General features: G+C 35.7%; 3 protein-coding genes across 3 annotated transcripts; 2 read left to right on the forward strand and 1 right to left on the reverse strand.

Moving 5' to 3' along the window:
* The first annotated feature begins 92 nt into the window (after positions 1 to 92).
* Positions 93 to 2,182, forward strand: LOC108195534 (1-aminocyclopropane-1-carboxylate oxidase homolog 1). The gene is made up of 3 exons (XM_017362506.2): positions 93 to 940; positions 1,039 to 1,360; positions 1,808 to 2,182. Exons 1-3 carry the CDS (start codon positions 456 to 458, stop codon positions 2,051 to 2,053), a joined length of 1,053 nt encoding a protein of 350 aa, XP_017217995.1. The 5' UTR covers positions 93 to 455; the 3' UTR covers positions 2,054 to 2,182.
* Positions 2,183 to 4,546: 2,364 nt separating this feature from the next.
* LOC108193548 (CASP-like protein 5B3) lies at positions 4,547 to 7,122 on the forward strand. The gene is made up of 3 exons (XM_017360254.2): positions 4,547 to 4,984; positions 6,540 to 6,672; positions 6,781 to 7,122. Exons 1-3 carry the CDS (start codon positions 4,854 to 4,856, stop codon positions 6,973 to 6,975), a joined length of 459 nt encoding a protein of 152 aa, XP_017215743.1. The 5' UTR covers positions 4,547 to 4,853; the 3' UTR covers positions 6,976 to 7,122.
* A 283-nt stretch (positions 7,123 to 7,405) lies between these two features.
* On the reverse strand, positions 7,406 to 10,953 carry LOC108193958 (transcription factor bHLH104). The gene is made up of 5 exons (XM_017360822.2): positions 10,738 to 10,953; positions 10,128 to 10,220; positions 9,309 to 9,386; positions 8,900 to 9,062; positions 7,406 to 8,037 (listed from the first exon to the last, which is right to left on the reverse strand). Exons 1-5 carry the CDS (start codon positions 10,830 to 10,832, stop codon positions 7,699 to 7,701), a joined length of 768 nt encoding a protein of 255 aa, XP_017216311.1. The 5' UTR covers positions 10,833 to 10,953; the 3' UTR covers positions 7,406 to 7,698.
* Between the last annotated feature and the right edge of the window lie 2,183 nt (positions 10,954 to 13,136).

The raw sequence follows: 13,136 nt of genomic DNA on the forward strand, positions 1-13,136 counted from the left end.
GAACGTACTCATGCAGATCTAATTTTAAGAAGTTTTAAACTCTTGATATCATGCAAAGGGATCGAGGGAGATGCCGATGCAGAACAAGATCATTTCGAGTCAAATTTATATTTGCTTGAATCCTATATGCTCGTTATAAATATATTAATAAATTTGAAATTTATAAATTCATTATTAGACCTTATCCCTTGATTCTAAATATAGACAGGAAGTCATGCATTGTGTAATTTTGGAACTCTGCTAACTAGAACCAGAAAGCTATGATCACTAAATTTGCTTTTTACTTAATCATAGATTCTTGCCTGCACTAAACAACAAGAAAACCCAAACTAACTAGTCAGCGTAAAAGGCTTTCATTCTTTTTATCACCACACAACACTTGATGGTTGATACAGAGGGCACAACAATTTCATTCATACATAACAGGCTCTCTGATCACTTAATTTGTGGGAAAAATGGAGTGGTTAGCTGAGCGCCATGCTTTTAGTGAATCCAAAGGTTGTGTAAAGGAACTTGCAGATGCTGGTATAACTAAACTCCCTCCAATGTTTATTGACCCGAAAGCTAAATTTGTTGATCCCCGTCCCCGTAACTTAACTGTCCCGGTTATCGATTTGAAACACGTTAGTACAGATGCAGTTCCGAGGGCCAAAGCAGTGGAACAAGTGCAACAAGCGTGTGAGAAGTTTGGTTTTTTCCAGCTAGTCAATCATGGTATTCCAGCCAGTGTGATGGATGAAATGTTGGAGGGCGTAAGGCGATTTAATGAGCAAGATTCTGAGGTTAAGAAACAGTTTTATTCGCGTGACAAAACGAGGACCTTTTCTTTTTGTAGCAATTTTGGGCTTTTTAGCCGTCCAGAGATTAATTGGAAGGATAGCATTCATGCCATTATGGCTCCGAATCCTTCAAACCCTGAACAATATCCGCCAATTTGCAGGTTTTTGAAAATTCAATTTTATTTTTAGCTTTCACTTCATACCTGTTGTAGCCTAATTGAAGTAAGGTGTGCAAAATGTTTTTGTGTGAGTGTTGCAGGCATATAATGACAGAGTATGCTAGCTATGTTATGGAATTGGGGATTTCTCTGTTAGAATTGTTTTCCGAGGGCCTCGGGCTCCAGAAAAATTACCTAAAAGAGATGGATTGTGCCAAGGGGCTTGTACTCATGGGGCATTACAGCCCGAAATGCCCTGAACCAGAATTAACACTTGGTAATAGCAGTCATACCGACAATAGCTTCTTTACAATACTTCTACAAGACCAGATTGGAGGACTCCAAATACTCTATGAAAATCAGTGGTTTAATGTTCTCCCCATGCCAGGAGCTCTGCTAGTTAATATTGGTGATCTTATGCAGGCAAGTACATCTCCATGTCATCCTTATGAAGTGTTTAAATAACAAGGTTCCTTCCATTACAGACTAATGCAGATTACAAACACGAAAACTGGTGATTAGTATTGCTGAGACCGGTATAGTGACACTAATTTCTTGTTCTCTGACCGGTGATGTTAGAATACAACACGCCCTACTCCTAACACCTTGAGGTTTTACTTTTTAGGAGAATTGGTCACTTAATATGATATCCCAAAAGTGGGCTTTCAAGTGATAGAAATGTTAGAATACAATATGATCCTGATAAGCTCTCCTCCTAACACTTTTAGGTTTTAGGAGAATTGGTCACTTAAGGGTGATCGTGATATGTTATATGTAGCGGAACAATGATTTTTATTTGTGCGCTTATAGTCCATGGATGATTTCGTGTTAATGTTTGTATTGTTTTTATGGTTTTAAAACTTAATGCAGCTAATCAGCAATGACAAGTTGAGGAGCGTCAAACACAGAGTGCTGGCTAACAGAAATAGCAAGGCAAGGATTTCAGTAGCATGTTTTTTCAGAGAATATGGAAATGAAGCAAGAAAGTATGGTCCAATAAAAGAGTTGATATCAGATGAAAACCCCCCAATCTACAGAGAAATGACAATGGAAGAATTTTACAAGTCTGGAAATGAATATAAAGTTGATGCACTTTCATTTAGTCGTCAAAAGTAATCTCATGTACGTCAATTGTCGAGCATCGCTAGCAGAGTGTATATGCATCAGTACTAAACTTTTCTTGTGTATTTTTTATTTTGCAAATCTATCTTCTAATTTTTAATTGAAATTTATCATTTACGAAAATATGGAATTGAGAGCACATCGACTCTTGCAAGACATCAACTATTAGTGTGGTTGGTGTATTTGGAGGGGTCTATCATTATTAGAGCATCTCCAACGGCGTTGGTTAAATTGAACCTGCAAGATATTATGTAAAATTTGCTGAACTTGTAAGACATTGTACTTCAATGGTATTAACTATATTGGTTGTTTATAATTTAAAATCGAATGTTATTAATATTTTGGTTTCTTAAAATAGAATATATCAATTTAATATGGTAATAAATGATGTGCAATCACCCTACAGATTTCTTACAGACCTGTAAAGATTCGGCAAAGATAGCCATCCATAAGAGGTTGGCTAAAATTATAGAAAACAGATTCACATGGTTGGAGTATGATTTTTTCAACAGGCTGGCTAAATTTTTTATATTCGGAATGCCAACTCACTTTTTAGCTAAGGGGTTTGTATGGTTGGAGATGCTCTTAAGAAATAGGAGTCATCAAAATGATCTCAAACACAAAAATTTACGCGCTTAGCATGTGTCTACGGGCACACCACAGAAAAAGCGTAATATAATTTACCATGTAATGGACTCTTAGCACTTATTTCTAACGAGACTTGATAAAATATTATTTTGATATGATTTAATAAGAACAGATAGCGTTTAAATATTATAATAAAACTATGTGAATCCTTAGAGAATCTCTAACGGCGTTGGCTATAATCGTTGGCTAAATTGAACCTGCAAGACATTATGTAAAATTTACTGAACTTGTAAGACATTGTACTTTAATGGTATTGACTATATTGGTTGTCTATAATTTAAAAATCGAATATTATTAATATTTTAGTTTGTTAAAATAGAATATATATCAGTTTAATATGATAATAAATGATGTGCAATCACCCTACAGATGTCTTACAGACCTGTAGAGGTTCGACAAATATAATCATCCATAGGAGGTTGACTAAAATTATAGAAAACAATATCCACGTGGTTAGAGTATGATTTTTTTCAACAGGCTGACTAATTTTTTTTTTATTTGGAATGTCAACTCACTTTTTAGCTAAGCGGTTTGTATAGTTGGAGATGCTCTTAAAATACAAAAGTAGGCACTTATTCCAAATTTCAGCTCATTTTTTTTAAAATGACATGACAAATAGATAATTGATTTTGATCGGATGATTTATATATAGAGAGGATATCATTATTATTAATTAAACGTAACGAATCAAACACCAATAATTAGAGTTTGGAAAAGAAATGGAACCATTTTTCAGAATACCTGACCTTTTGGTGAAAAACAGATATTCATACATAGATATGGCAAGTGTAACCGACTTTTTATTTTTCAACAAAATATACTCTTCGGAAAAGATGGAGTTTTACTTGATTTAATGGTAACATAAAAATGTCAAATGTTGAGCACAGATGGTAGGGGAGAGCACGGTGCGGATCGGTGCGGTTTTAGGGTAAAACCGCAACCAGAACCGCAAGTGTTCGGTTTTTAAAATTGAAAACCGCAACCGAACCGTCGGATCGGTTTCGGTTTCAAAAAACCTCGGTTCGGTTTCAAACGGTTCGGTTTCGGTTTTAGAACCGCAATAAATAAAAATAAGAAACATACTTTCAAATTAAATTAGTAGATAACTTATGTTGGTTCGATATATATTTCAAATTTAATAACGAACCACATTATTATATTATCGGATTTAAACAAGATCATATTACAAATGAAACTTATATATCATGTGGGGATCATGATGGAAGTAGATTAGCGACTCAATTGTAGTGATACTAAAAGAAAGTGCTCGGTGGAAGAACTAGTTCGGATAAAACAATTTTAACGAAACAACCTCAGCACATTTCAACCCCACTTCCTAGTAACCTCCCCCGTCTCATTTTACTTTGTTCATCACATTTATATGTTATATATAAATATTTATATAAATTATGTGTAATATACATATATATAAATATAAATAATATTTATTTTAATAATCGGTTCGGTTCGGGTTTTTGCGGTTCGGTTTTGGCCTAAAACCGGAACCGCAACCGTTATAATCGGTTCGGTTTTTAAATTTTCGGTTTCGGATCGGTTCGGTTTTAGGCGGTTCGGTTTTTATCGGTTTTCACCGGTTTCGGTTACGGTTTCGGTTTCAATTCGGTTTTTTGCTCACCCCTAACAGATGGTAGGTAAAGCGTCAAATCTTGAGCACAAATGTCTGGTCTGCATTCCATTTACAAGTCTAGCATGACAGGTACAGATAATATGACATATGTTTCTTTACTCATCTTGCTGCTTATCTGGACTTATCTACCCACGCACGTTAGTTGACTGTTGATTTCACCACCAGGTTGCTTCTACTTGAATTATATGTTTCTTTTCTTTATTTTCTACATAGCATATTTTTATGTTATATATTGCCTTTTACAGTTACAGCCCACAAACAATATCTCATCAAGAATTGATTTTTATTACATGGGGATCTCTGATTTTATCTCTTGCCATCTGGGTTTATTTCCATTTTTTACTAGTTGATAAGGGTATGATTTTCTTGGAAATTTATTGAAGGAGGTGGATGCATATGCATATGCATAAGCCTTGTGTCTTTTGATGAGTGAATTTGGTACAATTTGTGGTTTTGCATTGAGTTGTCAAGAAATTGTGTATTGTTTTCTTGAGAAAAATGATGGATTTTGCTGGGACACCTGGGACTGCAACTGCTTTTGTTCTTAGGATATTGCAGAGCTTCTTTGCAGTTGCTTCAATAACTTTTATGGTCACCACCACTTCATTCTATCAAGTCACTGCTTTCTGGTATTTTCTTCTTTTTCCCATTATTCTGTAGTATATTGTTTTAAAATCAAGAATAAGAAAAATCAGAGTGTTTGTGGTTTCTTTACTATTGCAATTGCAAGTTTTGGTGCAGCATTCCCACTTACAAATATGTTTTACTGTTTGATTATCGTTATGTATACATAACTGTATTGGTGCTTCAAGAACTTGATAATAAGGACCGTTGGTAGGAAATTATTTTTGTAAATGTAAATGAATGTTAAGTTAGAAGCTCTCCTCAAATCATAGGGTGTTAACACTCCTGATCAATCGAAATTCGAAAGTCTTTTTCAGGATTTAACAGTGCGTCTATCTTGGAATCTTTAAACAAACAGCTAGTTAAATATGTTGAGAATATTTGGGGAGGAGTGTTCAAAGTTCAAAATGAAGACTGCTCCTTTACTTAACTCTTACTATTATGTTGTGGTACATGATTTTCTAAATTACCCCAATTATTCATTTTTATAAGAGATATAAACAGTTAGGAGGATCATTTGATTATCTATTTTAACACTGAAGTTTGATTCAATTGTGCTATATTGCTTAAACAAAGGGTAATGAGTTCTATAGTTATTTGGTATTAGCAAGTTAGAAATATTAATAGACCCCTTGAAACAGAAATCACCATTAGCATTTCTTTCCCATGTTTGGTGCTTGTCTTTATGCACAGACATGCGACCTCCATGCATATGCATTGCTGTCTTCCCTGTTTTTAGTGCATTTGTGTAAGTTAATGGAGTAACGAGTATAACTCGAATTTGTTACGCAGTAAGATGAAGGAGAGTAATGATGTGTGGCTTCTGGCAACTTCCTTTTTGGATCGTGAAGCTCAGTTTCATCTCTTTTGGCTGAAACTTGCATTTTAATTTACAGAAAGGCCGCCCTCTTTAGATGAACAGAAGCCATATAAACTCAGTTTTAGTTTACAAATATTTAATAGGAGCGGCGCACTTGAGGGAGAGGGAGGGTGATTGATATCACCCAACCTGCATCACATTTTTCCCGCTTATTAAATCTGAATTTTAAATATGTGCAGGCATGATTAATGCAAAAATGTATACTTATGTGAGCTATACATCAAGTCATAACTTCCAACTTTCTGTGCTGTTAAACAATGGTACAGAATTGGTCAAGAATGAAGATTGATTTGTAATTAAAACTTCAAGGTATTAACAATTAACAATTGCCTTCTGTTTTTCTCTTTTAGTTATTGGCATGACCAGAGTACCCACATTAGATGAAAAACATTAGGGGCAATTGTTTAAGAAATGATGTATTTGGAGGAATCTGTCACCCGCCTAAAACTATATGCCAACTTTCCGAGTGTTTGTTAACAAATAACAAGGAGGACCCTTTTGAATATGCCATACTTCAAAACTGAAATAGGAGCCTATAATTAATTTACGTGCAAATTATAGGATTTAAATGTTAAATAATACTCTTTTATGATCCTTCTATACTAAAGAACTGCATCAGTATTCTGCCTTATTGTACCATTTCTTTACATCATAATTTAGTTGTGGTTTTATGCTGACAGTTTTTTAGTTGCTTCAATGGGATTGCAAGTCCTTTGGAGCTCTGGACTGGCAATATTGGATGGTTATGCCTTGGCAACAAAGAAAGTAATCCACAATACTGGTCTAGTTGGCCTTTTTGTAGTCGGAGACTGGGTTCGTTGATCACCTTAAGCTTTTAGTTATTCAGAAAGAAAAAATTCATCATATGCTCCATGTTTAGGGTTGTTAATATGTAGTTATTATTTTCTTAAAATATTTTAGGTCACAGCGACATTGTCCCTTGCAGCAGCAGCATCCTCATCAGGTATTACAGTATTGTACTTCAATGACTTGGCGGGATGCAATTTTGGAGAAGAATGCCAAAAATTACAGTTGGCTGCTGGATTGGCCTTCTTAACCTGGATAACAATAGGAATATCCTCTGTAATTATGTTGTGGATTTTAGCGGCAGGATAATGTCCCTGACTATACTGTGCAGTTCATGTGTAGACAAAGAGAACTTGGGAGTTTTCCCTAGAAACGAGAATTCGGATTTTGATATATTATGTCTAGACAAAGAGAACTAGGAGTTTTGTATATACTGAGAATTTGGATGTTATTTCATCTTGTGTTCAAACTTCAAACAGAGAATAAAAGTGTCGGGAGATAAAATGTGTTTTACAATGAAAAATAGGACGTTCCCCTGCGAGGAATAGCATAAGCCAAGGTTATTTCTGGTGCTGAATGGTCGCTCAATGACTGAATCCAACACAAGAAGCACAAATTTGATCTAATTGATTTGTTAGGATTGCAAGTAGCAACTATACCATTGTTTGGCCAAAAAGCTATATCTGTATTTAAAATGAAAACAAAAACATAAGGAAATCGACTGGTTGATAAATATAGATTGCTCAAAATGTTGGTTTCTTATATTTGGCTAGTAAAAACCAGACACATCACAAATTAAGGGGATAACCAATGTATATCAATTTCACCTGGTAATCTGAGAGAAATAGTCAACTAATATGTGACTAGATAATCCAACATTAAGCAGAACTAGTTTCTAGACAATAATCTATGCGACCACATATAATCTAAAATTCAAGTTTTTAACGAAAAAAAAACCAAGATGCAGAAGGTACAGCTACATTTGGATGTCAAGCTTCTTGAATGCTGAAGGTTTCCTGTAACTCTCTCCTCTTAAGCTGCAGGCGGTCTGAGCTCATGATCATGAGATGTATCACGTACGGATGGTGGTAGGTAATGCCACATCGGAAAGACACCATAGCTAGGGTAGACTGGCATATTGTTTGGAAGAGCTGCATATGCTCCAGGGTGTGCCGGCATGTTGTTTGGCACAGCTGGATATGTTACTCCAGGGTGTGCCGGCATATTGTTGGGCACAGCCGGATATGCAGCTCCAGGGTGGGCTGCCATGAACCCAGCGGGCAAACTTGTCATGGTTTTCAATTGCTGCTCCATCAGTGTCTTGTCTGCTTTTAATGCAAGTTTCTCTTTACGGAGTTCATTCTTCTCTGCCTGTTTAAGAAAAAAAACTACCAACTTTTAATTAAAACTATGTATATCTATAAATCCAAAGACATCCTGTACTATAAATACTCGAGATAGTATCTGTTTGTGATATAAAAATCATAACTAATATAAGTATAACAATATTAAGACTACAGTTGAGAAATGTTAATCGACCCAAAAGAGACAAAGTGGTTCTAAAATCCCAATACATGCATGTTTTCCTTGGACAACTTATATACAATATCTTTTATTCCCATTCTGGATAGAAAGGCCACGTTATCCAAACCAGTGATTGCGATTACAGTTCATCCTCTATGCAATGTGCTTCACCTTGATAGAATCAATTCAGATTTGGATTAGACTCCTGATCCTAAAAAAGCCTTAAATTTGCTGTGTTTAACATTACTTGATCCTTTGAGAAGAAAAAACATCAGGGTTTGTCAGTGTACACGGGTTTTTGGCATTACTTTCAAATTCCGTCAATGCGGCTTTGTAAAAAACCCTCAATCTAATGTATATGTTGTTTACCCTGTTACATGTTAATTAGCTTTATCATCAAACAATAGGGATGGCCATAATCAACTGTCACAAGTTCGAGGTGAAAGAGCCGCTTAGCCGTCCACCAATCAATTGTGAGGAATAGTTCTGTCTTTCCACCAAAGGATATTTACAAAAAATGTAAAAATTGAAGTCTCAAACTACCAGAAAATATATATCAAATGACAATCAGCAATAGTACAGAACATCAGAGAATAAATATAATCAATTAAATAATAACGATGCTAGTGTACAAGAAAAATTAAACTGCGGAATAATTAATAAACATTCGAAGACATGCTTATAAAATCTCTGTAGCATCATAACTAACCTTTAATGTTTTTATTTCTTCTTCTAGTTTCACTTTTGTCTCTTTGTTCTCCTGTATGTCAGTATTAAGCTGGTCCAAAACACGAATGGCATCCCCAAGTATGGCTAATTTGTCAGAGGTGGCATGCCTTTCTGGTTCTAAAGTAGAACTCAATTCCATGAATCTGCAACATACCATCAAGAGTTATCCTTACACGCAATTCAGATTATTATGCCAGAAAGGTACTCGTCAAACAGAAAAATTGATAATAACAGCGAAATGATGTTCAATGCAAAAGAATGATGTTTGCACGTTGCACATCAAAAGTAAACTCGATAGACCCAATAATTACAGTTAAAATACATAATGGGTGGTGAAGTAATTAACGTCCGAAACAAATAATCACGATATAAGATTAAAATTGGCATGCCTTTCATTCAACTTTTCCCTGCGTTGCCTTTCACGGCATGCTTTGTTTCCGATGCTGCCACATGATTCATTGCGGCCCCTGATAGTCACAAAAATCCATCAAATATCAGTATTTCATGGAAATTTCTCAAATTTATGGAACACCATGTTACAAGGAAAAAACTAAAGTATGAATATGTAACTAGCTTAAAAAAACCACATAAAGGATTAAGAATACACATTGTTTTGTCTGCATCAGGTAGGAGCATTTTTAGTTTCACAGGGGGTGCTCCCACCTGCCAAAACTTATCAACTAAAAGAAGACTGTTTCCTCAGCATTTTGATTTTCTTCTTCTCTCAGCTTATTTTCTCTGCTCTTCCTAAACCTTAAGGTAAGCTATACAGGCCAACTTTGCCTAGATCCATTTGCTTCCTCTTTTTCTTATTTAACTTTTGTTGGACCTGAAATCTGATTGGCAATTGCCCCGGCAGTAAAGCTACTGTTGCCATCCGATAGCAAAACAACATCCTGAATGATCTTATGGAATGTTTGGAAACTTGGATTTCACTTAAAAATCTCAATTTAATCAAATGAAATGTTTGGATCAACAAAAAAAATTGGATTTGAATTTTATTTGAATCTAACACATTCAAATAAAGTACATAATGGAGAATTATAATGTCAACTCAAATCATATCATTTTAAATCCAACATTTGAAAATAATTACATGCTCCAGAACACTATCTTGGTCTGTTTTATGCACATACAAAAGATTAACAATTATATTGGCAGGCCATTGCGCTACTTGCTTGAACATGAATGCTGGAAAAATGCCATACCTCTTTCTCGTGCATGATTTCTCAACACATTCCTTGCCTTCTGGTTCTGGTGCAGCACCACTAGAAACTGGAGCATCAAATTCTGGGACAGAACTGCAACCAAACAGAAAAACCAAATTAATCCAGCCTTCTTATACTCTTAACCAAACCTTATAAAAAAGAAGTCAATTAAATTGATCACCCTAAGATAAAAAAATCCGGCTAAAACCAATGAAATGAAGACCAATTCCAAAACTTGGCATATCTTAGACTCGTAATCCACGACATAAACAATCCAACAAGTGAACCCTAAAACAGATCACTACAATACAAAACAATGTCTCGAGAACTTGTCATTTCTCCAGGAAACACAATCAGAACCATTCCACCAAAACATGTAAAGCTATCGATTTTAATAACGCTTGTACTGGTACTAAAATGCACAGGACCAAATAACAAGGGAACGAATCCTAACCTAGATAATTTAAAACAAACACAATAAAATCAATCCGAGATTATCAATTAAATTACTAAAACAAATAATTAGATGAAAATTCGCACACATAAATGTAACAATGAAATAAAGAGTGACTGAACGAGACGAATCTCAGTGAGGGAAGAAGAAGAAAACCATTGATCGACCCAATTGAAATCAGAGGAAGCGACGTCGTTGAGAAGCGTGCCGACGTCGATATAGTCCCAGCAGCTGCCACTATCATCATCCATTGGTGGCGTTGTAGTTCCAATTTTTTTAATCTCAGATTCGTATCGGAGTTTATTGTAAAAAAATGTAAAAATTCGAACTTGACGGCTTTGCTTTTCCGGGGGAGCAGAGTGACGAGTAGAGATGCACAAAAGATCTGTTCGGGCCAGATCCAGACCGGGCCAAAAAAATCCGGATTTTTTTCAAACCAGATCGGGCCGGGCTTTTTTAAAAATCGGGCCGGGCCGGGCCGGGCTTTTCCAAAAATACTAGGCCCGGTTTAGTTATAAAAAGCCCGGATTTTTCAAAAATCCGGATTTTATCCGGGTTTTTTTGAAAATATTAGGCCTGTTTTAGGCCCTCGGGCCGGGCCGGGCCAGACCGGGTTTTTTTCGGATCGGATTTTTCAGATTTTTTTCCAGATCGGATCAGATCGGATTTCAGATTTCAGATTTTTTGAACATCTCTGGTGACGAGGCAAATGCAATTATCAGAATCTATTGTCACGTGTTGTATTGACCTAAATTTTATATTATTATTATTTTCTTAGAGATTTGAGTTATATCTAATATTTGAATTAGTTTTATCATATATTCTGTATTTTATTCAAGTTCGTAATTTCATACGTGATCCGAGAACATAACACCAACTCAATGCATAAAGTATGAATTTAAGAGGGGTGTATTGGATTGGGATTTTAAAGTATTTTTTTGCATTCATGAAATCCGAGGGTATTCGATTGGGATTGTTTGAAATCCATTAAAATCTTGAGGTATTCAATTGGGATTTCAAACTATGCTACAAAATCTAATGGTATTCAATTGGGATTTTAAATTATGCTTTAAAATCCGATGGTATTCAATTGGGATTGTTTAAAATCCATTAAAATCTGATGGTATTCAAATGCTGATGGATTTTTTTTCATTTCATAAAATGATGGATTTTGTGGCATTCTTCGGTGTATTTTAAGTTTTTTGAAATCCCACCAAATTCAATGGGATTTTGAAGCATTGTACCTAAATCCTATCAACTCTGCGACATTTCATCAAGAATCCGCAAAAAATCAAAATCCCATACAATCCATTAAAATCCATAGACTAAAAACAATGCATTAAAATCCCAATCGAATACAAGTGGATGATTTCTGGATTCTGAGTCCATTAAGGATTGATCCGAAAATGATATGAAATACTCTGTTCTTTCGGATAAATTAAAATCTAACCCTAAATCAAATCAAACCAAATATACCTTTATATCCTGCTTAGAGCAGGGTCTGGGGAGGGTAATATATACGCAGATCATGCCCCTACTCTTAAAGTAGGGAGGCTTTTTTCGTGAAGACCTCCGGCTTAATGCAACACAAAGTATTGTGTGAGATATATGTAAATAGTACCTTGGCCCATGAACCCCACACATGGGACCTACCTTTTTCGCGAATATATCTGGTCATGAATGATCCAAACTTTGTCTTCAAAACTGAAAACCACAATATTCAAAATCTCTTGTCGCTAATGCATCTGTTGATGACTGAGCTGAACCTTTCTCTTAAAGCATAACGTCATAACACTTATAATCTCTGTAAACCAGGAGACCTAGTCTCAACTACAATAATACGTCGTCTCCAATCATTCTTATCTAATGTCATATCACCCGTGAGATTCAAGTCTCCCATGTCCAAACTTAATAGATCAGCCCATGTCCGACGAGGCCGACCTCTCTTTTTCTTGCCCTAAATCGATATGTGTTCGACTCCTTAATCGGTGTTGAGTTATATTTGCGCCGAACATGTCCATACCAACTTAAACATCCATCCCTTATCTTCTTAAAGATAAACTCAACACCTAAAAGACGTCGAAAAGTAACATTCGATATATGATCTGTCATGATGTTACCACAAATCCAACGCAGCATACGCATTTCTGCTGTTTCTGGCCTATGCTTTTGAGCCTTTCTCAATGGCCAACACTCAGAACCATATAATAATGACGGTCTGATTGCTACATGGTAGAATTTACATTTCAACTTCAAAGGTACACTCTTATCACACAACCCACCGGTAGTAGCCCGCCAGCGAAGCCATCCTGTCGAAATACGATGTGTCACATCCGCAGAAATATCGTCCTTACTCTGAATGATAAAACCCAAGTATTTAAAAGTATTAGTTTTTGGTACACGAGCCTCAGCAACACATACTAGGGTTGAGCAAAAAATCGATTTAAAACCGAAACCGAACTGAAACCGAGAAAAAACCGGGAAAAACCGATCCGAATGTAACCGAGCCGAAACCGAAACCGAAAAATCAAAAACCGATCCGATTTAAATGGTTT

The sequence above is a fragment of the Daucus carota genome, chromosome 7 (assembly GCF_001625215.2).
Source record: "Daucus carota subsp. sativus chromosome 7, DH1 v3.0, whole genome shotgun sequence".
Classification (NCBI taxonomy): Eukaryota; Viridiplantae; Streptophyta; class Magnoliopsida; order Apiales; family Apiaceae; genus Daucus; species Daucus carota.